At 47.3% G+C, this 24736-nt stretch overlaps 1 protein-coding gene across 13 annotated transcripts in view; it reads left to right on the top strand.

Moving 5' to 3' along the window:
- The first annotated feature begins 2543 nt into the window (after positions 1-2543).
- Positions 2544-24736, top strand: part of RYR2 (ryanodine receptor 2) — a 543353-nt gene continuing 521160 nt past the window's right edge. For all 13 annotated transcript variants that reach the window (XR_010381799.1, XM_064487826.1, XM_064487825.1 and 10 more), the window contains exon 1: positions 2544-2945. Coding sequence is in view for 12 of the 13 variants with exons in the window: in XM_064487826.1 (XP_064343896.1) it covers positions 2898-2945 (48 nt within the window). In the remaining variant the exon portion in view is untranslated. The remainder of the gene's footprint in view (positions 2946-24736) is intronic.

Below are 24736 nucleotides of genomic sequence, written 5' to 3'. Positions count from 1 at the left end.
TATATTATGATTAATAAAGTCCCAAAATGGGTGTTAGGGAAACACATCTTTTGAGTGGAAAGATTCCAGTAAAGCGATATGAACAAGACAAATGTCAGTGGCAAAGGGCAAAATAAACTATTACATGTAATATGCAGTTAGAAAAAAGAAAATTTTATATAAATTACAAAGCCTGTAGATATCAAGTATTGGATGCTTATGAAAATTCTAGATAAACAAAATATTTTTCTATTTCATCAACCATAGTTCTGTGTCTTTGAAAATGTGTATTTGCTAATCCCTTAGAACTCAAGTCTATAAAGAGAATTAAAGACATTGAGCATAAACTTTAAGCTGTATCTAAATTACATTTGTTTCTCTCAATTTAAACTATATTTAAAACTGAGATTAGTTCTCATCCCATCACTCTATGATCTTTGCAGTCAAAAACAACTTTTCTTGCTACAGTTGTTCACCAGAAGAAGAGACCAGGAAGTCATACATAAACTAAACCAACTAGAACAGTCACATTTTAAAGACGACTATAATAAAAAAAATTCCCATTGCTTTTAGTTGCTTTAGCAGTTTTCTTGCAAAAATTATTTCAATATTTATAATCATTAAATATATTAAAGAGTCCCCACAGTAATACTACCCCCATATACGCACCACTGATGTTAACCCATTTGCTGTATGTTTCAGTTCTGTTTTTAAAAATAAATATTACATATCATCCTCAAACGTTTTTATACATTTAGTACAGATTAGAGGGCATAAACCTTACAATATTCTAGTTTTGTGTTGTAACGTCCACAACAATGGTATGTTTGATAAGCACCCTCTTCTCTAAGCCCATGTGCTGTTGAAGACTACATGGTGAATAATAGTCATTGAATACTTAGCCATTTAGTGTGGTATCACTTATACTGAGACGGCTAACGAGATACTAAGCACAGCTCGTGTTAGGAAAGTTTACAGCCTAGTTAAAATGCCAAAATGAAAAACTGTAGAGTTACAGTTTTTATAATATTTTACCTAACATGTGTAGAATGGAGTAATCCCCAAACATATAGTACATGTGCTTGTTTTAATTAAGAAACTCTCTATGCATAGTTTTGCATACAATATTTGGAAAGGGCAGATTGATATGTCATAAGTTTGGAAGATGAACTTATTTAACATAAAATAAAGAGCTAATTTCAGAATAAAGTCATTCCTCATGGAGAATGTTTTCTTTTGTGTGATCCCTGACTGAACACTTAGTGGTTCCCAGCAATAAAAATTCACATCAATGACGGTGTAAGAATTGGTTAGTCATTATGGATCATTATACCAGAATCTGTTAAGTTCTTAGGTGAGATGATTGGTATCATAAGATAGAGAAGAGCGTTACTAGTCTCAACAGGAGAGAAGGTGTTCATAGGCGTATTCTTTACGTTGTTCATTCTACTGGAAATAAGCTAAACCAGCTCAGTAAGTATGCAGGTAATGAAAACTGAAAGTAAGATGTAAGCTGCTACGAACTTACTGGCAGATATTAATAACTAATTAGATGCTGCAAAATGTGCACTGTAGGTAAACTGATGAAAAGCCTTCATTTTACGGTGTCTGCATGTTTGTAGGATTGACATTTGCAACCTTTGGTTTGCATATACTATTTTAAAGTATCTTAAATGAAAGTCATGACCGAGGAAGAAGAGGTAAATGCTTTCTTGCCCAAACTGTCTCAGATCCTGCATTTTCTTAGTCACAGCCGTTTGTTAAATGGCAATTTGGCAGGTAATTGCATGGAATGTGGTGGGAACTAGATATTGATATCTGTGGCGAATGCGTGAATTTCTTCAGAAATAGATGGCTTTATAGTGAGGCTAACGGGTACCATAGTCTGAATTTAGAACTCCTCAGTGATTCATACTGGCAGATATCATCCCATCCTTTGTTGCAATTCCTTGTGATCTTAGAGTATGAACTCGGTTCTGCTTTGTGCCGCCGCGTCTGGCATAGGCATTCACCATGCATTTGTTGAATGCATTTCTTAAAGTCCTGTGCACCATGCTTTTCTATGGTTAATCTGTGAGAAGCATGGTGCACCATGAAACTAGATACTGAAGAATTCTCTTGATCAGAAATGGAGCTAATCCAAGTTTAAAATACCATGTGTTGGGTCACCTTTACTTTGGAGACGACCCGTTGCGGGCATCCAGGCGAAAGACGATTCTTGCCTGCGATCCCGAGTGCTGGGTAGCCCCTTCGGGAGGCAACAACGCCGAGCCTGAGCCCCGGGTTTAAGGTCAGAAGGGGCAGGCGAAGGGGCGCAGGGGAACCGAGGGCGCAGGTAGAAGGCTGCGCGCTCTTCGGGGCGCTCGGCTCCGATACCCGGCGCGGCCGGTAAGCGGCGCTGGGCCTCGGGTTTGGCGGCCCCTTGGAGCGGGCTGCGGATCACCTGCAGCGGAGGGGAGTCGCCGAGCTCCTCCCCGCCCGCCCGCTCGCCCGCCCCCATTCCCCGCCCCCACCGCGGCACCCGCCCGGGCGCCGCCGGCTCCGCGCACTCGCCCGGAGGAGCCGGGGCCGAGCAGTCCGCCTGCCGCAGGCCGAGCGCGCGAAGCCGGCGCGGCGGCACTGCGGGGCCGCCTCCCTGCGCGCGTCCCCCGGGCCGGGTCGCCGTCCTCCCGCACAGTGCCGCGCGGGGGGCTCCCCCTCAGCTCTGCAGGCGAGGACCTACTGGCGCTCGGCCCCAGGCAGCCGCGGCCCCCTCCCGCCCCCGGCTCCGGGCAGCGGCGGCGGCGGCAGCAGCAGCAGCAGCAGCAGCAGCAGCAGCAGCAGCAGCAGCAGCAGGAGGCAGCGCGAGGGGCCGCCACCGCCACCAACGCCGGGCTCCGCGGGTTTCGGGAGCCGGCCGGGCCAGGAGGCGCGGAGCCATGGCCGATGGGGGCGAGGGCGAGGATGAGATCCAGTTCCTGCGAACAGTAAGCGCCGCGCGTCTCCTGGTCCCCGGGGCAGGGGGAGCCCGGGCATCCGCCTGCGGGGTCTGGGCAGAGTGGCAGCGGGAGGTGGGACGCGCGGGCGGGGCCGGGGTGTCCCGGGGGATGCGGGAAGCCCGAGCCTCACCGGGGGGTGCAGGTGTGCGTGTCGGTGCGCGCGTGTCTACAGCCCGGGGACGGAGCGTGGCGAGCGCGCGGCGAGGGGGTCGGTCCCGCGGCGCGGACATTCGGCGCCGTGGAGCTGCCGGAGTCGGGGACGCGGGGGCGGCCGATCTGGCCTGACCCGTCGGCAGGGCTGGGACCTTCGGGGTGGCCCGTGGGGCACTGGGGCCGGCGCTGCGCTGTTTCTCGGGCTTTCGGGCTGCACCCGCGCGCCGTCACGCAACCCACGGATTCACCGGCTCCGCGGGGCGCGGACCGGGGAGTGGGTGCAGGACATTCGCCGAGATAACCCCCAAGTCAGGGTGCTGAGCGCGGAGGGGAGTCGCCTCCGCGGTCCCCGCGGTGCCTGGGTTGGGGCCATGGTGGTGCTGTGACTGCTTGCAGATCGTGGAAGGGATGGAAGCGAGTGTGTGTGTGTGTGCGCGCGCGCGCGCGGGGGAGGCGGGGGACATCGCGAACGCGTCGTTCTCTAAATGTTGGCTTATCGAACGGCAAGTGCAGCAAAGTGTGTGTGTGTGTGTGTGTGTGTGTGTGTGTGTGTGTGTGTGTGTGTGTGTGTGTGTGTGTGTGTGTGTGTGTGTGTAAGGGCAGGGTGGCTGCCCGGAATTTCCACACTGGGTGGCAGCAGGGAAGGGTTGGCTCCGCACTAACACAATTTCTTCTCCTTAAGTACCTCTTGGCACTGCTCCTTCCTGTCGCTGTTTGTTCGGCCGCTGCAGATACTTCCCTGGCCGAGGCTTGGGTCACCTCAGAGCTGGGACTGCGAGCCCCTCGACCGAAGCAAAGGCCGTAACTTGTTATTAAGAATAACCGACTGCGCGTTTGCAGCGTCCTTTCCGCCTTCCCTTTTCCTCCGCTTGTGTCTTCCCCTCCGAAGGGTTTCCCCTCCCAGGATCCCCTGCCCCCGCCCGAGGACTGCAGCTTCTCCTGTCTCTTCCTTGCTGAACAGTGAGAAAGCTGTCACTTCCCAGTTACAGCTACCTCCTCAGTCACAGAAAATCGTAGAGATATTTACGCTCTGAAATAGTAACCAGATAGCAACCCTTAGGTGTGCAGTCTACAGGGTGTATTTAGGTGCGCAAGCGAGAACGGTACGTTTGTCCAAGAACATTGTTAAGTGGCTGGTTTTCCCATTTTGCTCTTCTAATTTTTTTTTTTTTTGGCATTTTGCTTTGAGTGGTGGGGAGACTTTAGAAAGGGTAAAATTCGGGGTACACATCAGACGGCGAATGATTTGACCTAATAGCTGCCTGGTATGCGTGCACCATGACATATGCCGCTGCTGGTGCTCCTGGCCCAGGACCCAGCTCTGAGAGCCTGTCCACCAAAACCTTGCTCATCGGAAATATTTTAAGCCCACGAGTAATACCGTTTTTTTTAAAGTGGAAAACCGTCTATACATTTTTTTAAATACATAATAAAAGCCACATGAAAAGATGTTTCTCAGTACCATTAAGTCTTTTGTCCGGGTGGATAAAATATTTGTTGCTGTGTAATTTTTAAATTCAATTTTTTTCCAAACTCCACAGGGTTAAAATTAGCTAAAAATTTTTTGGAAGGCTTTGTGCACCCAAGGGCTTCCTGCAGGCTCAGATGTGAAGCCAAGCTCACGGAGGAGGTGTTATCAGAATACTTAATGGGGACGGAGGTGCCGTGCCTGTGGGCGAGGTTCTGTACATATAAAGTAATGTCAGCTGCCTGCCCCAGGACAGCTGCCTGTCAGCCCGGCGACACCCTTGATAAGTGGGACCTGGGTCCAGATCTGGCAGTCCTAGGCTGGGGGTTTTCTTTTAATAAAGCAGCCGTCGGGTGTTGTGCTGATGATAAATGACCTTGAAGGAGGTGGCACAATGAAGCAGGGGAATTTTTTTTTTTGGTGAAGCATTAACATCTAAAAGGAAAACATGCCTTTCCCTCTCCTGTTACAGGTTTGGTGTGGAAATTCTCCATCCTTTACCACTCCTGTCTGCTACCCTTGCTGCTTTCCAATTTATTCCCTTTTTAACCAGAGAATGTTAATGGCTGAGAAATGTTGATGGAGTTAGGAATGGAGAGAATGGAGTTCTTACAGTAAACTCATCTCTTTTCTTTCTGGGGCATTTTTTTTCTTTGTTTTGTGCAATCTTGTCAATATGAGTTATTCCTTTTTTTTTTTTTAGTAGCCCAGGGGGTATTAACAACCTGTACATGTAGATAAAATGGTTGTAGGTTATGAATGAAGCTGTTGTGCTTAAAAAGGAAAATCAAACTGGTAGTTGTTAAGAGGCCCTAATTGTGCGTCGGACCAGACATTTCGTATGTTCTGAGTAAAGCACCCTATGTGCTAGATTTTTATTCAAGCACTGCAGCTCATTGAAGAATTTCTGGCATCTTTCTGTCCACAGAAAGCTTTTCTTCTTCCTTCTTCTAGAAGAGGTTTGTGATCACTGCTAAGGGAAGCAAAGGTGAAACCTTTAATGGACTGTGTCTGCTATGAATCAATTCCCTGTGTGAAAGGAAGTTTTGTCAGTGTTGAGCCTGGGCTGGTCCCTCTCCCATCTCTTTTCCATTATGCAATTGTGAGTTTGCTAAGGTTCCTTTCAGGTGTCATGCGGATGAGAGATCATCTTCCATCAAGCCCACGCTGATGTGTTCTTCTTGAAGAGAAACTGAGAATACGTACATGAAAACGCTAGATGCGCTGGGACACTTAGAAGGATCCTGTCATAAAATAAGCCTTCAGCCCATGATGGATTTATTCACTGTCATATTTAAACATACCCACGGTTTGGAAGGTATTGTTTATTTTACTTTAAAACTGTTACTAACGTCCCAGTATAGCAGTGAACTGGAATTCCTTGACTTTGAGAAAACCGTGATGTAAAATAACCTTGTTATTTAGAGTTGATTCCTCTAAGTGCTACGTCCTTCTGTCATTTGTGTGGGCAGAGTTGAGTTCTCTCGGGGTATACTGGGTCATGTAGTTTTGTATTTATATATAGGTTGAGACTTCAAACTTCAGACTTACTCCTGGCTACCAAAACTATTCCGGTAGGAGAGCTTTTAGCTTTCCGGGGCCTTCCTTTGCAGAAGGGACTACTTCACCGCAGGTCTCTGGTCAGCGCTTAGACACCTTGCTCACTGCTGATAGGAAGCATCTTGGACGGTATCCCCAGTGAATAGCAATGATCACAAAGCACGGAGGCCAGCGCACAACACCGTGAACTAGGTTGGGCTGGAGTGTTTAGCCCTGGTTTGTAGATGTACCAGGAGGGCAGCTGCACAGAGCCAGCTGCTCCGCATGTAGAGCCAAGCCTGCAGCTCAGCCCTCGGGCAGGTGCCCTGTGCGGGAGAGAAAGGCTGCTTCGTCAGCTGCTGAAGCGTGATTTGGTTTACAGCAAACAGGAGGCGCCCTCCGATTCCGTAGCTGTGGGAATGTCTCCGAGCACAAACGAGAAGGCAGGTGGGCAGGGGGAGCTTGCCCCGTTTGCTCGCCTGATAGCGAAGGCATGAGGGGCTTCAGACAGATGTGCACTGTGGTGTTTTTTTTTTTTTCAAGAAATGGATGGAAAGCCCACCCAGGTTTATTGTTTTAACTTATTATTATTATTATTATTTTAATTTAGAAGTTGGCGTGTGCACATTGGCAGGAAGGGCTGGATCTGGAGCACTTAGGGCACTGACTTACTTGACATTCAATCTCATTTGTACTTTGGCTTTAGGTAAGTGTTTTTATCAAAGCCAAATTGCCAGGGGAAGGATTACACCTTCTGGGTGATGGTGCTTCTGTAAATAGCCCTGGGGGAGAGGGAGAGATACCTAGCACATGTTTATCTCCTGACGCTCTTGACATTATGGGAATTTGGTTAATTTATTAAAACATTTGTTGAACACCTTCTATATGCATGGCGCGATAGTAGGTGTCAAGGAAGCCCTGGAAATAAGGAAGGAAGTGGTCTGCAGTTGTAAGTGCAAAGAAAGGATTTGGAGGCTGCTGTGGAACAATTAGAAGGAAAAAGCACACTGCAAACGTAGGATATTTGAGTTGGAAAACACCTTTAGAAGACGCCACCCGCCCACCCCTGCACCGCCCACCCCTGTCGTTTTGCAGGGAAGGAAACCAAAGCTCAGGGAGGGGAAATGACTTGGCCAGCGTCACACTCCAAGTTGGTGGCTGTCTTAGTGCGGGCCACTAGAACAGCGTACCGCAGACTGGGTGGCTGACACAACACGCATTTACTTCTCACAGTGCTGGAGGCTGTCCAGGGGAGTCCACGATCACAGTGCCAGCAGACCCAGCGTGGGATGAGGGCTCTCTCGCTGGTTTGCAGATGGCCGTCTTCTTGTTGTGTCCTCATGTGGCCGAGAGAGAAATCCTCTCTTGTGTTTTTTCTAATAGGGGCACTGATCCTGTTCATGAGGGTCCCACCCTCACAGCCTAGTCACCTCCCCACTTCCTGCTAGCATCCCCTTGGGAACTGGGATTGCAACCTGTGAAACTCGGGGGGACACGAACACTCAGCCCATAACTGCAGCACGAGAGAGTAATGCAAAGTGCTCAACAGTCTCTGAAGAATTGCCAGAAAGGTGCTTTATCAGTGCACATTCTTCTCTGTGGAGTAGGTCTACACCCACCTGCCCCACGGAGGCTTCTCTTCACCGTCACACGGTTCAGTGTCTGCACTTGCCCTCTTGTCCTCCCAGCCCCTGACGAGGAGGTTACTTTCCTCCTTCCTAGGTGGTGCTCCCTGGTGTGTCCTGTGTCTCTGTACGGTACCTGCTCTGCCTCTTCTCCACTTGCTCCTTCTGCTTGATCTTGAAGCATGCTGATTTCTCCCATCTTAGAGTTTCTTTGTTTGACCCTGAGCCTTGTTTAGCTCCTCGGCTCCTCCAAATGTGGTCTCCACCCACTGCTTGTCTCCACGTCTCCCTGTAACTGTTACGCAGCCTCTCTTCCTGGTTGAACTCCCAGTAGGAGATGGTAGTACCACAGCCCCTCCCCTGTGCCAAACCTGAACGTCCTGCTCTCCTGTAGGCCTTACAACCGCTACTGACCTGGTGCTCCTTTTTGAAGCTCCTCTGTTTGGCTTTGGAGCTAGGATACATTCTGAGTTATTTTTATACATTTCTGATCATGCTTTTGAGGATTCTGTTCACTCCGTCTTCTCTGAGGTTTTGGTTGTCCCAAAAGATTCTGTCCTGTCTCCAGTTCTGTCTCTTCCACCTTCATGAGCTTCTCTGCACCCCGGAGTCTGGGCTCCTTGGAATAATGGAGTTTGAAAAGCCTTACCAGTGGCTTCATCCCGCTTGGGGAGCCAGAGGAGTCGGGGGCTCTCCCAGAGCCATCCCTTCCTATAGAAGGAACCCACCCAGACCTGACAGCGCTTGGCCCCTCGTGTCCAGCTGCCCACGGTCTCTGCTTTCACTCCCGCCACCTCTGGACACACCTCTGGACTCTGGACACAGCGTCCTGAGTGCACCTGTACCCTGTCCTCTGAGTGGCTCTTCCTCCCTGTGGCTCTGTGTTGGCCAGTGGCTCTGGCTTCAAGTTACCGGTGTGATCCTAACCTTCACAAGACCTGGGCCTGAGGCCGAATCCACCGGTACCCAGCTCATGGACTCAAGAAAGTTTCCAAATGTTTCCTTGCAACGTGATGGTGAAACTTTGTGGGGTGGGGTGGGGAATGAGAGGGCAGCCAGCCGTTCTGCTGGAGCGTGGACTCAGAGGCACGTGATGGTTACGGGAAGGGATGTGGAGGAGGGAGGGGTCATGTCTGATGATTGTGGTCCAGGCTCCATGGAGGAGGCAGCGTTTACAGTCAGGCTGGTCCTGGCCTCACTCTGATTTTGTAGTGAAGGAGAATGAAAGGACCTCAGTGTGGTGGCTGCCGTTTATTTGGCTCTGGGTAGCCCCGTTCATCTCATTTCCCAGAGCAACTCATCTTGTCCATAAAGCCGCCAACTGCTGTTAGAGAGACGGGGAAACCGAGGGCTGGGAGGCGAAACTACCTGCTCCAGGGCAGTTTGCGAGGAAGTGCTATCGGGGGTGGGTCTCAGGTCTTTCTGGTACCAAACCCCTTTCTTTCCTTCCCGCCTTCCTTCTTGCCTTCCTAGTCAGGGAAAGTTGTGAAGGACTGAATTTGGCCAATGAAGAAGGAACCGTGGGGGCCCTGTCTGCCTCCCGCACCCATGGGGGTGGCCCTGCCTGTCCCTTGCCTTTGGGCTGTCTCACACCCTGCAGGCTGCGGAAGCTGAGGGGTGGCGGGGCTTCCTGGACGCTGGAGTCTTGATCGCAGAGGAGGCAGAGGGTGCCCGGTGGACTGCAGGTGTGCATACACAGCAGTTTTGTGCTTCGCGAGCAAAGGCATTTCAGTTTTCCTGATGGGTGCTTCTCTTGGGATGTTCTTTGGGTTTTCCTGTGAGCATGTGGTTACACCATACTGGTTCTTTCATTTAATGATGAATTTGGTAAAATCTTAGACACATGTTCACTTTACTTTTGTTTTGAGTCAAGCTTTGTCCTTTAAAAATATCTTTACTATCACTCGTCTGCCCTTTGAAGATGGAGAGGATTTTGATAAATGGGGGCCAGGAGGTGGGCTGGCGGGACCCCGGGGAGGAGCGATGTGCAGCGTGTTGGGGCTCTGTTCTCTCATCCCGCGTGCGTTCTTCCCTGTCTCTGCCCTGCTCTGTGTCCAGGAGGCTCCTGTTGCCCCAGGCACGGGAACCCCTTCCTCCCCTTGTCACCCCAGAACAAGGGGCTGGCACCAGCTTCCCACTGGGGCTGGTCACCCAGTGTCCCTCCCTCTCTGTTGAGCCCCATCACCCTCCCCGCCCCCGTCTCCGTCTCCCGTCCCTTCATTAAAGGGCTCTCCAAGAAGCCCTTTGAGATGGATGTTTCTCTTCTCAGCAGGACTCTGGCGGAAACTGGAAACACATGGCGCCGTGTCTGGGAGGGAGACTGTGCGAGCGGTGGGGGGGTCCTGGAGGAGTCGGGAGGCTTGACACTACCAGGGACAGGGGTTTATACTTAATTCACAAGGTGAGGAGGGCCCTTGAAGTTATTTTTTTCCCCCTCTAGGGAGGGAAATGGGTCAGAGCTGTCTGTTAGGAAGATTAATGTGGCAGCAATTTATAAGATAAATTGGGATATAGAGATCAGAGGGAGACCAGAGCTAAGAAACCTATTAGGGACAGTCACCGTGGAGTTGGTGCAATATAACTCATCCTGGATTTGTGTGGTGGTGTGGGCGTGGGGGGGGGGCTTAAGAGGGGCCGCTGGAGAGAGGGTGACCAGCCTGGGTCGCTGACTGGATGCAAGGAAGAGAAGAAGACAAAGACGAGCCAGGAGACTCGAAGAAACGACGGACAAGGGACAGTTTTGGGGGAGGCAGTGGGGCTCGTCTGGGGTGCACTGACTTTGAGGTCTGTTGTGGCTGACTTGTTTCCCCCTCAGAATGGCACGTTGGAGCCTTGGCCCTCAGGACCTCAGGCTGTGATCTTAAATTTGGAGACAGCGTCTTTGCAGAGAGGGTCAGGTTAAAATGTGGTCGGTAGGGTGGGCCCGAATCCAGCATGACCGGGGAGACGGGGCTCAGGCACGTCCAGAGGGAAGCCGACGAGAAGACGGCATCGGAGCGATTGGAGCACCTACCAGCCCGGGGGGTGCCCACGGCTCCCAGGAGCAGGAGAGGGGCTGGGGCCGGTTCCCCTCGCGGCCCTCTGGCCCCTGAGCGCAGACCTCTGGCCTCCGTCCAGAGCTGGGAGGCCACACTCTCCTGTCGCTGCGCCGCCCGGGGTGGTGCTTTGTTAGCGCTGTCCCGGGACAGCAAGGCAAGGGGCAGAGCTGGACACGCAGACATGGTGCCCTGAAGAGAGGGTGGGCCCACGGGGACCGGGGACTGGACGCCACTGGGTGATAGCGGAATGGACAGGCCCTCAGACTGGGAGCAGAGAGCCCGCTGTGGCGAAGGCCTGGGGTTGGGGCGACCATGAAGACCTTGGACGTGGTCTCCAGGGCAAGGGTGAAGGTGGCCGCCAGACTGCAGGAGGCTGTGAGGACAGAGGGCGGCTGGAAGGAGGGAAACAGCGGTGACCCAGGTGACGTCTTCACCCTGGCAGTGGCGAGGGCAGGGTCAGGCTCCGGGAGGAGGGCTCCGCCCAGGCCGGGGCAGGGGCCCCCGTCCTCCACCCGCTGCACGAATGAGCGTACACATCCCTGCTGTTAGCAGGTAATTCCTTACTGCTTCACCTGATTTGGGAGCACACACTGTTTCACTTGGCTTTAGGTTAGCTTACGTAGTTTCGTTTTCTGCTGGGGACCTTTCGGTAAGCAATTACAGCGAGAGCGTCGCTGGGTCTAAGCTGGGCGGGCCCCGTCTGGATGTTGCCTGGTGCAGGTGGTTGAGTAACCAGCAGGCCTGAAGCACGGGCATCTCATTAGGACGAGCGGGGGGAGTTCCTCTTGCTAGTGGCTTGATTTTTTTCCATAGCTACTGACTCGAAAAGATTGCAAGGTTTATATATGTATTTACAAATAAGTTTTTGGAAATCGAGCATATTAGAACAATTTTCTGACAGCTCAGGTCAGCAGAACATGTCAAAATATCTTAGGAAACAAAATGATTTTGCTGATAGTAGCTGCCCTTGGCTCTCCTTCTGGGATAAATAATTTGACTGGCTAAATAAATTTCAGTAATTTTTTTTCGGAAAATTAAGCTATTAACATTTTCTGAGATATTTAATTCCCATATAACTTACATTTTAATGGGATTGGCACTATACTGCATATACAATTTATAGCTTGCAAAGTTCTATTTTTTAAAAAGTCTAAGCAGTAAGTGTATGTAGCGTTTAAGTGTGCAAATCCCAACTGGATTCATACTTAACACCAGTGATAAAAAATAGACGTTTTCAACAAACGCCTGCACTTAACCACGAAGAATGAATGTGTGTTCATCTCTTCAGCACCGCAGTCGTGGCCCACAACATTCTCACAAGGGAACTCCTTTTGAGGTGATGATGGTTATAGGATCTGCTCAACCAGCCAAACCACTTGCTTACCAAGCATCCAATAGCTAAGATGTGTCCCCTTTTGCCCCATCAAATTAGATACAGCGTGTCTTACCTTACCTAACTGTATAGATGTGTCATGTGTACGTAACTCTGTGTATCTGCGTATGCCAAATGTCAATTAAATTTATATACTCTGTAACTTTCTAGAACTTTCTTCAACCAGTAGCGTACTAGGTGGGGTGTTCAGTCACGTTATCTGCCTGGTGGTCTCGCCCAGGACTGCCAGTGCGTGCCGGGCACGAGAGTCCTCACGGTTTTAAGGGCAGGGATTCCACCTCTCCACACGCCGGGATTCGGCTGAGGCTGGGCCCTCGCTCATGCATATCCAGGTCTCACTGCTTCCTTAGAGAATGAGATCACTCTCGTGCAAATGGCAGGAGGATTTGGGAATCTAGTGGAGGCAGAAGAGGGGTTGGACCAGGCAATCTAGAGGCTCCTTCCTCTACGTCTGGGACGCTACCATCTTTCCACCTGGTTACAGGGCTTGTGGACACTGCTCCAGAGGAGGGGACGTGAGGATGGTGACACTCAAGCACAAGTTAGATGATGGGGAGATAGCGCCCCAACATTTTCATTCTGGAATAATGAAGAAACTGCCCCGTCTACTGTTAGTGGAACGTTTTCTAGTTTTGGTCCTGCCAAGGACATTTTCTACAGAACAGAATTTCGAGAATTTCACACGATTGACAGAACGAGAAATAACGGCATAAGTTCTAACGAACAAAAATATTGCTCTGCAAAGGCCGAAAGCAAAGACCTAGATGTCAGTAGAGAACGGTGTCACGGCGGTTTCAGGCGGTCACCCAGCAGGGGGGGACAGCGAGAGCGTGTCGCCATTTCCCTCTCCACGTGGGCAGACTGAAGCCCGGGGTCTGGTAGGGGGTGTGTGTGCACAGGTATCCCAGGTGTCTGAGGATGTCTGAAGGTACCTCAGAAGTCTAGAGATGGACTTGAAGCTCTCCGCATCAAAGATGGTGACACTGTCGCACTCGGATACAAATCGTGGAGCAAACTGAAATCTGACCGAAGGAGCTGGCAGATAAATCAAGGAGAAGGACTTGCAGATCTTTGTGTAAGAGAGAAGATGAGTAATGGCCCCCTCTTCTGCTGTTCAGACCATCGGAGTCAAGAACTCTGCTTAATTTAGCAGCACGGCTTCCACGGAGGGACCCAATACTGTGGGCAAATGGAGTCTGTTTTTAAGGTTAGATAAATTCAGCCTATTTTTATGGGCAGGGGAAAATTATTGCTCGAGTGTTTTTGATAAGATTCTTCCATGCCATGAACTGAATGAAATACTGAGAGCATTACCGTTTTTCACATGAGTGAGGCGGAGGGCAGAGAAACGACCATAAATTATAGGACACTAAGGCTGTGTATGTTTTGGGTGCTGAGTTAATAGGTTTTCAGCTTTCACTTTTGTTTAACTGCACGGTTGGCTTGTGGCTCCTCCAGGCCACTGTGAATGCTGTAAATGTTGGGCTGACCGTGTGTTAGGCTGATGTGTCCATTGAACGGTGCGTTATGGATGCACCGGTGGGGCCATGATGATCCCTGTGTGTATCTCCCTGCGTTCAACAAAGACGTATTTACTGCCTCCCGTGTCACAGGTGTCTGTGACGTGCTGTGAGCTCACTTAGGGCTGCTTTCTTCACTTGTATTTTAAGATGGTTCCCAAAGAGTCACTCATAAATATCTTAAACTGGAAAGGGCTGAGGCTGGAACCCAGTTGCCAATCCAAGATTTCCCCCTAGGTCTGTGTCAGGTAAGTTCTGTGTTACCTGTAATCATCCAGCCCACATTCTCCCGCTTTATCCAAGGGGAAATTAATGAGCGTGACGAAACAAATGCTGGCTGAAAACGCTCATGTTGGTATCCATAGAGAGAAACTGTGTGTAAATGTATATGTTTCTGTTACTGTGAGGGTGTGCTTAGCATTTCTAAATACCTGTTATGTGGAAGCATTCTGCTTTGCTCCATGGACGTAATAAAATACATAAGACATGGTCCTTGCCTGCAAGGAACTCTTCCTAAGACTAATTTCGTTACCTTTCACAGACTCCTTTCTTCTGTTAGATTTGTCTTAAATAAATTAAAAAACCTTGGAAAATAAAGTGTAATACATAACATTCCTGCGGTCAGGTACGTGGCTCCCAGGTGTTCTGCTTGCTGAGCGTCTGCAGGGTGGACACACTGATGTCCCCACACGCAGGTCCAAGCCGTGCGTGCACCCTAGAGGCCCCCCGCAGACCCCTCCGCATCGCCACCTGCCTCTCCGAAGGGAGCCGGTATCCTGACTTCCAGCAAAATAGGTCTGTTCTGCCGCTTTCGCACTTGATGTAAATGGATAATGTGACACATGCACGGTTGTGGTTGGTCTCCTGTGCTTTCTGTTGTGTCTGTGAGACGCGTCCACGCTGCTGCGTGAGGGGGTGGCTGGCTGCTGACTGTCACTGCTGGACGCCACTGCTGAGGGATCGACAGGGAGTTGTTTCCAGTCTTTACTGTTGGGAATAAAGCTGGTACTGATATTCTCAAGTATGAAATACGTAAACGACTGCGTGAAGTTCGGGTATGTGCACATTCTGTGGGGTACGTGCCTGTGTGTGGGACGGCTGAGGGGAGTGTCCGACCCTCTGCTTTCTAAACAGTTTTCTAGGGTGGTGGTACCAATCAGTGCTCCCACCAGCAGCGCTTAGAAGTGTTAGTGCCCAGAAAAGTTCACGATTACGGTGCATTGCGTTGTGGTGCTAATTGGCATCTCACGATGACTTGTGGCGTTGAACACCTTTTCGTGTCTTAGTGGGCTTTTGGGTGTGCCTATTCAAGTGGTGGCCTGTTTCAAAAACAAAGCTGTCTTTTTCATTAATTAGTTGAGAGTTTTTATCTAGTCTACATACATCTCATATATGTCATATATGTCTCTTGCAAATGCCTTCTCTGTCACGGTTTCTTTTTCACTCTTCGACTGTGGTCGAACCAGTTTTTATTTGAATGGATTTCAGTTTACCAGCGTTTTTCATTCATGGTCTGTGCTTTCTGTGTCCTTTGTAAGAGGTCTTGGCCAGCCTACCCAGAGGCCGTGAAGATGTCCTCCCCAGGTTACCTTCTAGAGCTTCTTATTGTTTCAGCACTGACACTTAGCTCTGTGACCCACCTGGAATGGACTTTCTGTTTGCCGTTTGAGGTGGAGGTCACCCTGGTGTCCGCTTGGCCCAGCGCCCTCCCCCGTCGGACAGGTGACCGTGGGCAAGGCTGGCTGCGTTTGCACCCCGGCTTCGGCTGTGCTGATGTGTGTGGCTCTGCTTGCCCCCATGTTACAGCTTAATTTGTTCTTGTTTTATATTGTCTTGTTATGTGTGGGTGTTAGCCTTCTAGCTTTCATTCTTCAAAATTCTCTTTGCTGTTCTCAAGCTCTTTCATTTCTGCCTAAAGTTTGGAATTACTTAGCTCGTAAATTTCCACAGAATTAACTGCCGGAATTTTTAATGAGATGGCCCTGAATCTATAGATCATTTTGGGAAAACGTCACACCTTCACAACATTAAGTATTGTTCGTAATCTACAAACATGAGTTACCCTTCTGTTTACATTTAGGTGTTAAATTTCTCTCAGTCATCACATTCAGTGTTCTATGAGAGGCTGGGACATTTTTTGGATCAGGTTTATTCCTAGGTGCCTGATGTTTACTGATGTTAATGCAAATGGTATCACTTAATAACTGTTGCCCAGAACGTAAAAATACGCTAAGTTCTTTTATTAATTCTAACAGTCTCTCTGTAGATTCTTTTAGACTTTCTGTGCCATTTGTACACAATGACTGCTGTATCTTTTGCTTCCCAACTTTCCTTTGGCCTCATTGCACTGATCAGGACCTCAAGATGTGACAGATCTTTGATGCCTGCCCTCAAATTGAGGGGAAACTTGGAGAATTTCATCCAGTATGGCGTTTACTGTGGTTCTCTGAGAGGTTTGCTTTGTGGTTTTAAGCAGCTGCACTCAGCTTGGTACTGGGAGTCTCACCCTCTGCACAGGCAGCTTGAAAATATGTGGGTTTAAACCTGTCATCTTACTTTTTCATTCCGTTGGTTCTTGGTACTTCTCTGTTTTTTCATTTTTTGCCTTCTTTTAGATTAATCAAGGATTGTTAATGAGCCCCTATTAGCTTGAGAGTTAAATACCTTATTCTTCTTCTCATGTTTACACTAGAGATGATAACATGTATCCTTAATTTATTAGTATCCACCTCAAGTGAGTACTTTCACATTTTTCTGGGCAATGCAAGGAACTCATAACACTTCAATTTCATTTACCCCCCTCGGCTTTTTGTACTGTAGTGTTGGCGTAGTTAAAAAAAATACATATGTATATATATGAAATGTTATGTGCATATATGGCATTATTATTGTTCTCTTGACAGTCAGTATTCGCTCAGACTTACCAGCATGTCACGCTGCCTTGGACCCTCCGTCCCTTCCTGCGTTACAGTGCTCACACGTGGGGTCATTTCTCTGCTGTTTGAAGAACCCTCTCAGGGTTTCTTTTATCAGGGGTCCACCAACAGCAAATCTGCTAGCTTTTGTTTGTAAACATCTATATTTCTCTTTGTCTGAGCGTAGACTTGGCAGTTGCTAATGGTTTTCCTTTCAGTCCTTCTGGCTTTCATTGTTTAGTTTGAAAGGTCAGCTGAAGTCTTAATTGTTTTTTTTTTGTTTTTAAAGGTGATATTTTCATTCTGTTTGTGTTTGGGATTTGTGTTTGCAGCTGGATATTTTTCTTGCATTTTAGAAAATTCGTGGCCCGGGCTTCCTCCAGCACTGCTTCTGCCACACTCTCTCACTCCCCTCCGCTCCAGCTCTTCGGGGCTCCAGTTACACGTGTTTTGCTCCTTTCCACCGTGTCCATTCCTACACCCTCATCTGTGTTTCACCCCTTTTTCTCTTCGTACTTCAATCTGGATATTTCCTTCTGACCTGTCTACCAGTTCACAGACCTCTTCTGTTTGTCCAGTCAGCTGGTGAACCCATTTATTGAATCCTTAAATTTTCAGTTATGTTATTTTTTTAGTAATAAGATTTGCATTTGATTCATTTTCTAGGTTCACATTCTCTTGTGATAGTTTTCCTGTTTTCATCTGTCTTTAAAGATATTTATTATAGCATTTTTGTAATAGATGATTCCAATCAATGTTTGTGTCACAGGTAGATTTGTTTCCATTGCCCTTCGTTTTCCTCTTGGTTTTCAAGTGTTTGGTCTCCTTTTCTGGCATGCATGGTAGTTTTTAACTGAAAGCTGGACATGATGTAAGAAAAATTGTCAAGGTCTGGTGACATCTTCCCCATGTATTAGTCCATAGAACATTCCATATTATTCTGTTGATTTACTAGTAACGTTGCAAAAAAAAAATGTGTTACAGCTCAGTGTTACAGCAACCTGGATCTAAGCACTGGGAGAGTTGGAGAACTCAGGTTTATTATACCAGCGGGCCCAGAGGAGTTAACACTCCATGCTCTGAACCCCATCTGTAGGTTTACACAGGCTTTCATAGGCTGCCAGTTTACACTTTGCAACATCATATGCAAATAAGATATAACAAAAGTTGACTAGGAACAAGCTTTGTAGAAATGGACCAATCAGGAGGGAGAGAAATAACCAATCAGGAGTGAGGGAAATTGACCAATCAGGAGTGAGAGAAATAACCAACCAGAAGTGAGCTCCATGCAAATGGACCAATCAGAAGTTAGGGAAATGGACCAATCAGGAGTGAAGGAAATAACCAATCAGGAGTGAGGAAAATAACCAATCAGGAGTGAGCTCAGGGAACCAATAGAATTTTAGGGGTAAGTAAGGCGTTTCAGAGGCAGAAAGTGAGATAGAGCCTCTGGGCCAGGGAACCGGGTGGTGCTGGCAGGAGAGTAGTGGCCCTGCCGGTCTTTTCCTGGGGTTTCCCGCCTCAGTAGCTGGTGGGTGGTTAGAGCGTGGGTGCAGTGGGGCGAACTCTTCACTCACAGGTGCAGCTCTCCAGTCTCAACCAAGTGCCCAGGGTTTCACCTGGACTCCCTTGCCTGTGGATCCTGAAATCTAATCCAGCCTCACACTGCCCACTTCTCTCTATCCTACTTAGGCAATTAGGGAAATTGCCTGCAGGCCCACCACATCCCATGATTTGATTGCTAATGCCTTCAGATAATCTTGTATTTCATCCAGTGTTTAAGGTTGTAGTCAACAGAAGGGTTAGTTTGATACCAGCTTCTGCGTCATAACAAGGAACTGAAGCCTTCCACCAGAAACTAACTTTCCGTAGTAAATAAAATTGTACCACATGGGGTTTTTTTGTTTTGTTTTTGTTTTGTCTTCTGTAACTTGTTTTTAAGAAACTTTAGGTTGAAGTACTTTAAGAGTCTGAGGAAGCTGCAGAGGCAGCGGAGAGAAACCTCATATACACTCCTCACTGGTACGTCTGACTTAGGTACAGTGTAACATCAGAAGCAGAATATTGGCATTGGTATGAAGCGTGTGTAGATTCATGTAATGCCCACCACAACCAAGACCCTGAACTATTCTGTCCCCACAGAGGTCTCCCTGGTGCTGCCCCTGCGGAGAGGAGTCACACCCGTGTCCTCAGTCACCCTCACTCCCACCTCTCTTAACCTTTGTTTCCATAATGTTGTCCCTTTGAGAGCGTTATACAGGCGGACGATACGGCCTGTGACCTGTGAGCATGGCCGTTTTCACTCAGCCTGATGCCCCCTCCACACCGTGAATGTCTCTGTGTTTCCGCCAGCGGTGGATGCGGGATCCGATTTTTTCACGGCCTCACCGCGTTTGATGCTGTCACTGCTGTTTAGTTTCACTGTTTCGCGGCTAGTGATGTCCCATCATGGTCTTAATTTGCATTTCCCTAACGACTAGTGATAGTGAACATCTTTTCATGTGCTTATTGGCCATCTGTATAATTCTCTTTAGTCAAATTCTGTTTTTTTTTTTTTTAATGGTTGCATTTTGAGTGTTCTTTATACATTTTGGGTATGAGTCCTTTATCCAAAACGTGGTTTGCAAATGTTTTCACCCAAGTCTGTAGCTTATCTCTTCTTCCTCTTAAGAGAATCTCTTGAAAAATAAAAGATTTTAGTTTTGACGAAGTACAACTTAACAACATTTTCCTTTTGCAGATTGTCCATGTAGTCTCATGTCTACCAACTCTTCACCAAGGCCTTGGTCATGAGTATTTCCTTTTATGATTTCTTCTAAAAGTTTCATAGTTTTATGTTTTACATTTAAATCTATGATTATTTTGAGTCAATTTTAGAATGAGATGTGAGGCTGAGTTTCTTTGCTTTATTTTTTGTCTACTGATACCCAGTGACTCCAGCACCATTTGTTTAAAAGACCGTCATTCTTCCATTGAATTCTTTTTGCACTTTTGCAAAAAATGAGTGGCCATACTTGCGTAGGGCTGTTTGTGGGTTCCGTGTTCTGTTCCATTCATCTATCTGTTCACCAATACCACACAGTCCTGAATAGTGTAGCCACTTAAGTATTGAAATCAGGTAGAATATTTCCTTCCACTTTATACCTCTTTTTCAAAGTTGCTTTACCACTGTATTTCATTTGCCTTTCCAGGTAAGTTTTAGAATAGTCTTCTCTGTATCTACCAAAATGTCTCACTGGGATTCTAATAACAATTGCATTAAACCTGTATATTAATTTGGGGTAAGTTGGCATGTTGACTATATTGAGTCTTCTGATCCATCCATGTCCACCAGACCAGGGGTTTTGATTTGGCTTCCTGCACTGTCATGGAAGGTTCTTCCTGCCCAACTCTCTTCAGTTAACATCATGTGCTTTTTTCACTGCATCATTATTTCTTTACTTTCTTTAGCTGAGTTTTGTTTTGTTTTTTTTAACCTGCAAACGTGTTAATTTCACACACATTCTCCTTGACAATGGCAGGAGAACCTCCAGCGCGTTGCTCTACACAGAGAGTCCGCTGTGCAACCAGTCAGGCCACACAGCTAAGTCACTAGCAAAGTCAACATTCCATGCCTTAATCGTTCTCTTTTGAAAGACGTCTTCACAGCAGTCTTGATCTATAGCACTGGTGCTTGGCTTTCTCTCTCGGGCCATTTTCTTCAGAGAAACAAAGTTTTTTTCTTTTCTTTTTCTTTTTTTATACTTCTTCAAAATAAGTATACACAGTATGGTGATTTCAGCAGAGCCACTGTGACACCCAGAGAAGGGTGACTGGCTGGGTCTGCTTACCAAAATCAGCAGAATTCATGCCTTGACAAAAGTGCTAGTCGTATAGGTCGTGAGCCTTTGACACAGGGCGGGAACAGCTGAGGCTGTTGTCGCTCCATACGTGCTGTTGAAAGTTTTGCTATGATGAGTAAGATCCTGTTGGCTGTACACCTGTCCCTTGCCACCATGGCCATTTGCGTAGACAGATTCTCTATCTCTGTCTGCAGTTCCACGATTTCACTGGTGGGTGGAAGTTCTCTATGCCTAGGGATTAAAAAGACATCCCATTTGTTAATTTGGTGTCATCCACCCTACGTTCCTATGAGGATTACAGTTGCCCTGACTTTTGCAAAAACGGGCTTGGGAATGTGAATTTCTGTAAGGACGTTCTTACTCTGTTGTGACTGAAGCCAATATTTAAGTGAATTCTTATTCACCAAAACCCATCTTTATGCTGAGTGACCGAGGTCTCCCTGACTCTGTTTTCTGGCTTTTGTTGTACAAAGTGAACTTCCTGTCACTGTTACTAGGGATCTCCTTGTCCTGGGGCCCGTAACTGGCATTTTCTTCTAACCTGCTCCTCGGGGAGCCAGTTGAGAAAAATCCGTAAAACAGAGACAGAGTCTCTTGTATCCTTTATAAAGTTAGGCACGACAGTAGCCACTTCAGGAGATGCTCTTTTCTGAAAAGAGCTCATTAAAGTAAGAGAAGTTGAATGATGGATGGGGGAAATGGCTCTTTAGGACATCATGATCTGGAGTTGAGATTTTTTTTTTAATGGAGTGTTGGTGAACACATTCTAGGTCCTAGTGAAATCCATGCAATGAATTGCAGCCGTTCCCAGTTACGCATCTTTTCCTGATAATCTGGCTGTATTTTGCCCTGATAAGAGAAAGCAGGGGTGGGGAGGGAGAGTAAAAAGACCCACTCACATGTTCAGGAATAGAATTTAAAGGGAGCGATTTTTACACGGCAATTTGTTTTATGTATCGATACATACAATTTTTTTGGGATTTAATAACTTAAAAATTATTTACATCTCGTATATGTAATACATTTCAGAATAGGCACAACAGCTTGGGCATTTATAGCTTGTATGATGCGTACAGAGTGCACTTTTGTAGTGGACATGATTATTAATGTCTGTCATCCAGATGGCTAAAAGTAGTAAAAAAAAAAAAATCAAAAATGTTTATGTAACATTTATTTGAGAGAAATATTTCTCAAGGAATACCCTTGATGATGCTTCTTATCAGTCAATACTGTTGCCTTTTGCAATCTTTAAACACCTAAGTGAAGTACTGAATTATCAAGATTGAGTAATTTTCTTTAATGTGTTGGCATAGTCCTATTTTTTCTTCTAATTAGTGTCAGGCATGAATTTAGACTTTTTAAAAATAATGTTTTATTTTCAGAGTTGTTTATTTCAGCTTATTTTATTAGATCATTGCTAAAGGAATATGTTTTACTGTATTATTTTTTACTTTAATACTGGTTTTCCCTAACCATTGCTTGCATTAGGAAGTTTTTCTAATGAACATAAGAGTATTGAGGGATATTAATAAACATTTTCCTTTATACTCCTCACCTTAAATTTTTGTGTGCTTTTCTTTTTCTAATTCTTTTAAGTGATAGGTTAGTTGTTTACTTGAAATTGCTTTTTCGAGAAAGGCTTGTATCACTATGAACTTCCCTCTTAGGACTGCTTTTGCTGCATCCCATGATTTTGTGTGGTTGTGTTTTCATTTGTCTCAAAGTATTTTTTAATTTCTTCTTTGATTCCATCATTGACCTATTGGTTTTTTTGGTAGCATGTTATTTAATCTCCATGCTGTCATTTTTTTCTCCTTTGCTTTTCTGTGGTTGATTTCTGGTTTCATGGCATTGTGGTCAGAAAAGATGCTTGAAATAATTTCTATCCTCTTAAATTTGTTGAGGCCTCTTTTGTGTCCAAGTACATGATCTATCCTAGAGAATGTTCCATGTGCACTTGAAAAGAATGTATATTCTGTTTTAGGGGGATGTAATGTCCTAAAAATATCAACCAAGCCCAGCTGTTCTTCTGTGTCATTTAGTATCTCCGTTGCCTTGTTGACTTTCTGTCTGGAAGACCTGTCCAGTGATGTTAATGGGGTGCTAAAGCCTCCTGCTATGATTGTGTTCACATCAATTTCTCACCTAAAATTTTTAATGGTTTTTCATTGCTCATCATATTATTATAAGCTCGTCACCCATAAAGAAGAAGGAAGTGTTTGTCCAGTTAAGCCGTTGGGGGATGATGTGACAGATTTACATTTGCATTTAACTTTTTACTTTTCCATTTTTTATGTTTTCCTCTGGCACACTGGCTGCCCTGAAGCAGAAGTGGCTGTGCCTTCTGTTCGTCCATCAGTCAACAGGAAGTCGCTCCAGGGAGTTAGGGGCAGTGGGAGACACAGTCCCCACCCTCAGGGCTTCTTGCTGTCGCAGCAGAGAGAAAGCTGCCCGCCCCTCCCCCAACAGCGTTAAGTGGGTCTGATCGATGGGAGGTGACCCCTGGAGGGCAGGCCTTAGCAGGACCTTCACCAGGGGGAAGTTAGTAGCTCCAGGATCACTGTTAGTTTCTATGGGGAGAAAGAAATGGGGCCAAGACCTCTTTAGAGGTGAACCTTTCAGTCCCGGCCACACAGTTTGTGTCTGTGAGGTCACCATCCGGGGTCTCACTGTGACCAGGGTGCCAATGAGCATGACTTGACTAAACAGGAGGTGGCGTGATGGCACTTAGCAGGGCCGTGTCCTGTCGTGAGCAGTGTCTGGTATTAACTCATTGTCTCTTCACAGCACACGCAGCCTGTACTCTTTTCATCTTTAACTGAGGCCCAGGGAGGTTAAACCACACAGCCCATCACTTTGATCCAAGACTCCAACCCGGGCCTGAGCCTGCCTGCTAACAGCTACACTTTCCTGCTTTAAAACAAAGATCTTCCCGAGGGGCCGTCTGTGAACTGTGATGCTCAGCATTTCTAGTGGTCTGGCAAGGAAATAATAAACCTGGTGCAGGGCGTCTCTGTATTGATTTGTGGCTGCCACCTTCATGCACAGCCCTGTTATCTTGAGGAAGTAAAACCCTGTACTATGTTCCTTCAGTGAGGAAAAGGGTATGTATCTTTACACCAAAGAGAGAATTGCCACTTACAGCTGCCCCGGGGCAGTCTCGTAGTTACGTTTCCCAGTTCTCAGTACCGTGAGGTTCACCTCCAAGTTCCCGGCTGTGCTGCGTGCTTGCTTCTCTGGGCGTGTCTTCTGTGTGGAAAGAGTGTCATATCGGACCCTGCTATTGTCATAGTTCGTTATTTGAGGGGTTTAATAGGGCAAGTTTGTGAGCTGCACAGTTTGCATGTGAAATAAATGCGTGCACACCTGCAGCGTCAGGTGACGTTCATTCTCACACCTCCTAGCGACTGGAGAGAAATCACAAAAGCTTGAATAACATCTAGGTGTTTATGAAACGAAGCCTGGACATTTTAACAATTGGCCAGATGACTTACGTTCTGTAACTACGTGCGTAGCCTCTCTTTTTATGAATGTTTGCAGTGACTTGTAGCCCACCCAGAATTATATCCTGACGCTGCACCAGGCGTGCAGCCACGGCCTCTTCCTGCTGTGAGTGTCCCTTCAGAGGTTACAGAGAGCTATCAGCAGTTGCACTTTTCAAAATTAGTTTATTTGGGGGATGAGGAATAAGAGGAAAAAAAAGCCTCAAGGCTCTGTGGCATTTAGGTACACGCTTGAAGTTAGTAATAACATTTCTCACGACTGTCTAGAAGTTTCCAGATGAATTTATGCTCAAGCAACGGCACCTGCAGAGCCAACGGCCAGACGACACGTCCTTGGAATCCCTGGGTCCAGATGTGCTGGGTAGCCCCGTCCCGCGCTGTCCGAGGCCCGGCAGCTTGCTCTCTGTGATCTCGTCCAGGGTTTAAAACAAAAACCCAAACGCGGAAGGCCTGAGCTGCTTTCTCACAGATCACAGAGTTCCCCCCCCCCCCCCAGCCTCCCCTTCCCCTCTCCGCCCGTGTTGGTGTGTCAGCTGTTCCCAGGTGGCTCCGTGGGGCTGAGAATGTGGCTTTGGGAGGCCGCACGTCCCTGTCTCGCTGGAATAAAAAAGGGGTTTGCTGTTTACAAACATTCACAAGTCTTCCTTTTTGGAAACAACAAAACAAAATGTCCCTTAGCCCTGTCCCTGCCCCGAACACCTGACACAGCGGTGGCTTCCTCGCTCACCGCCTCCGGCGTCATCCGGCTCCGCGCTCCCAGACGCTGTTGGAAGATGAGCGGTG

The sequence above is a fragment of the Camelus dromedarius genome, chromosome 8, assembly GCF_036321535.1.
Source record: "Camelus dromedarius isolate mCamDro1 chromosome 8, mCamDro1.pat, whole genome shotgun sequence".
Taxonomy (NCBI): Eukaryota; Metazoa; Chordata; class Mammalia; order Artiodactyla; family Camelidae; genus Camelus; species Camelus dromedarius.
Note: the sequence above shows the minus strand (reverse complement) of the source record. Positions and strands in the feature narration are given on the sequence as shown.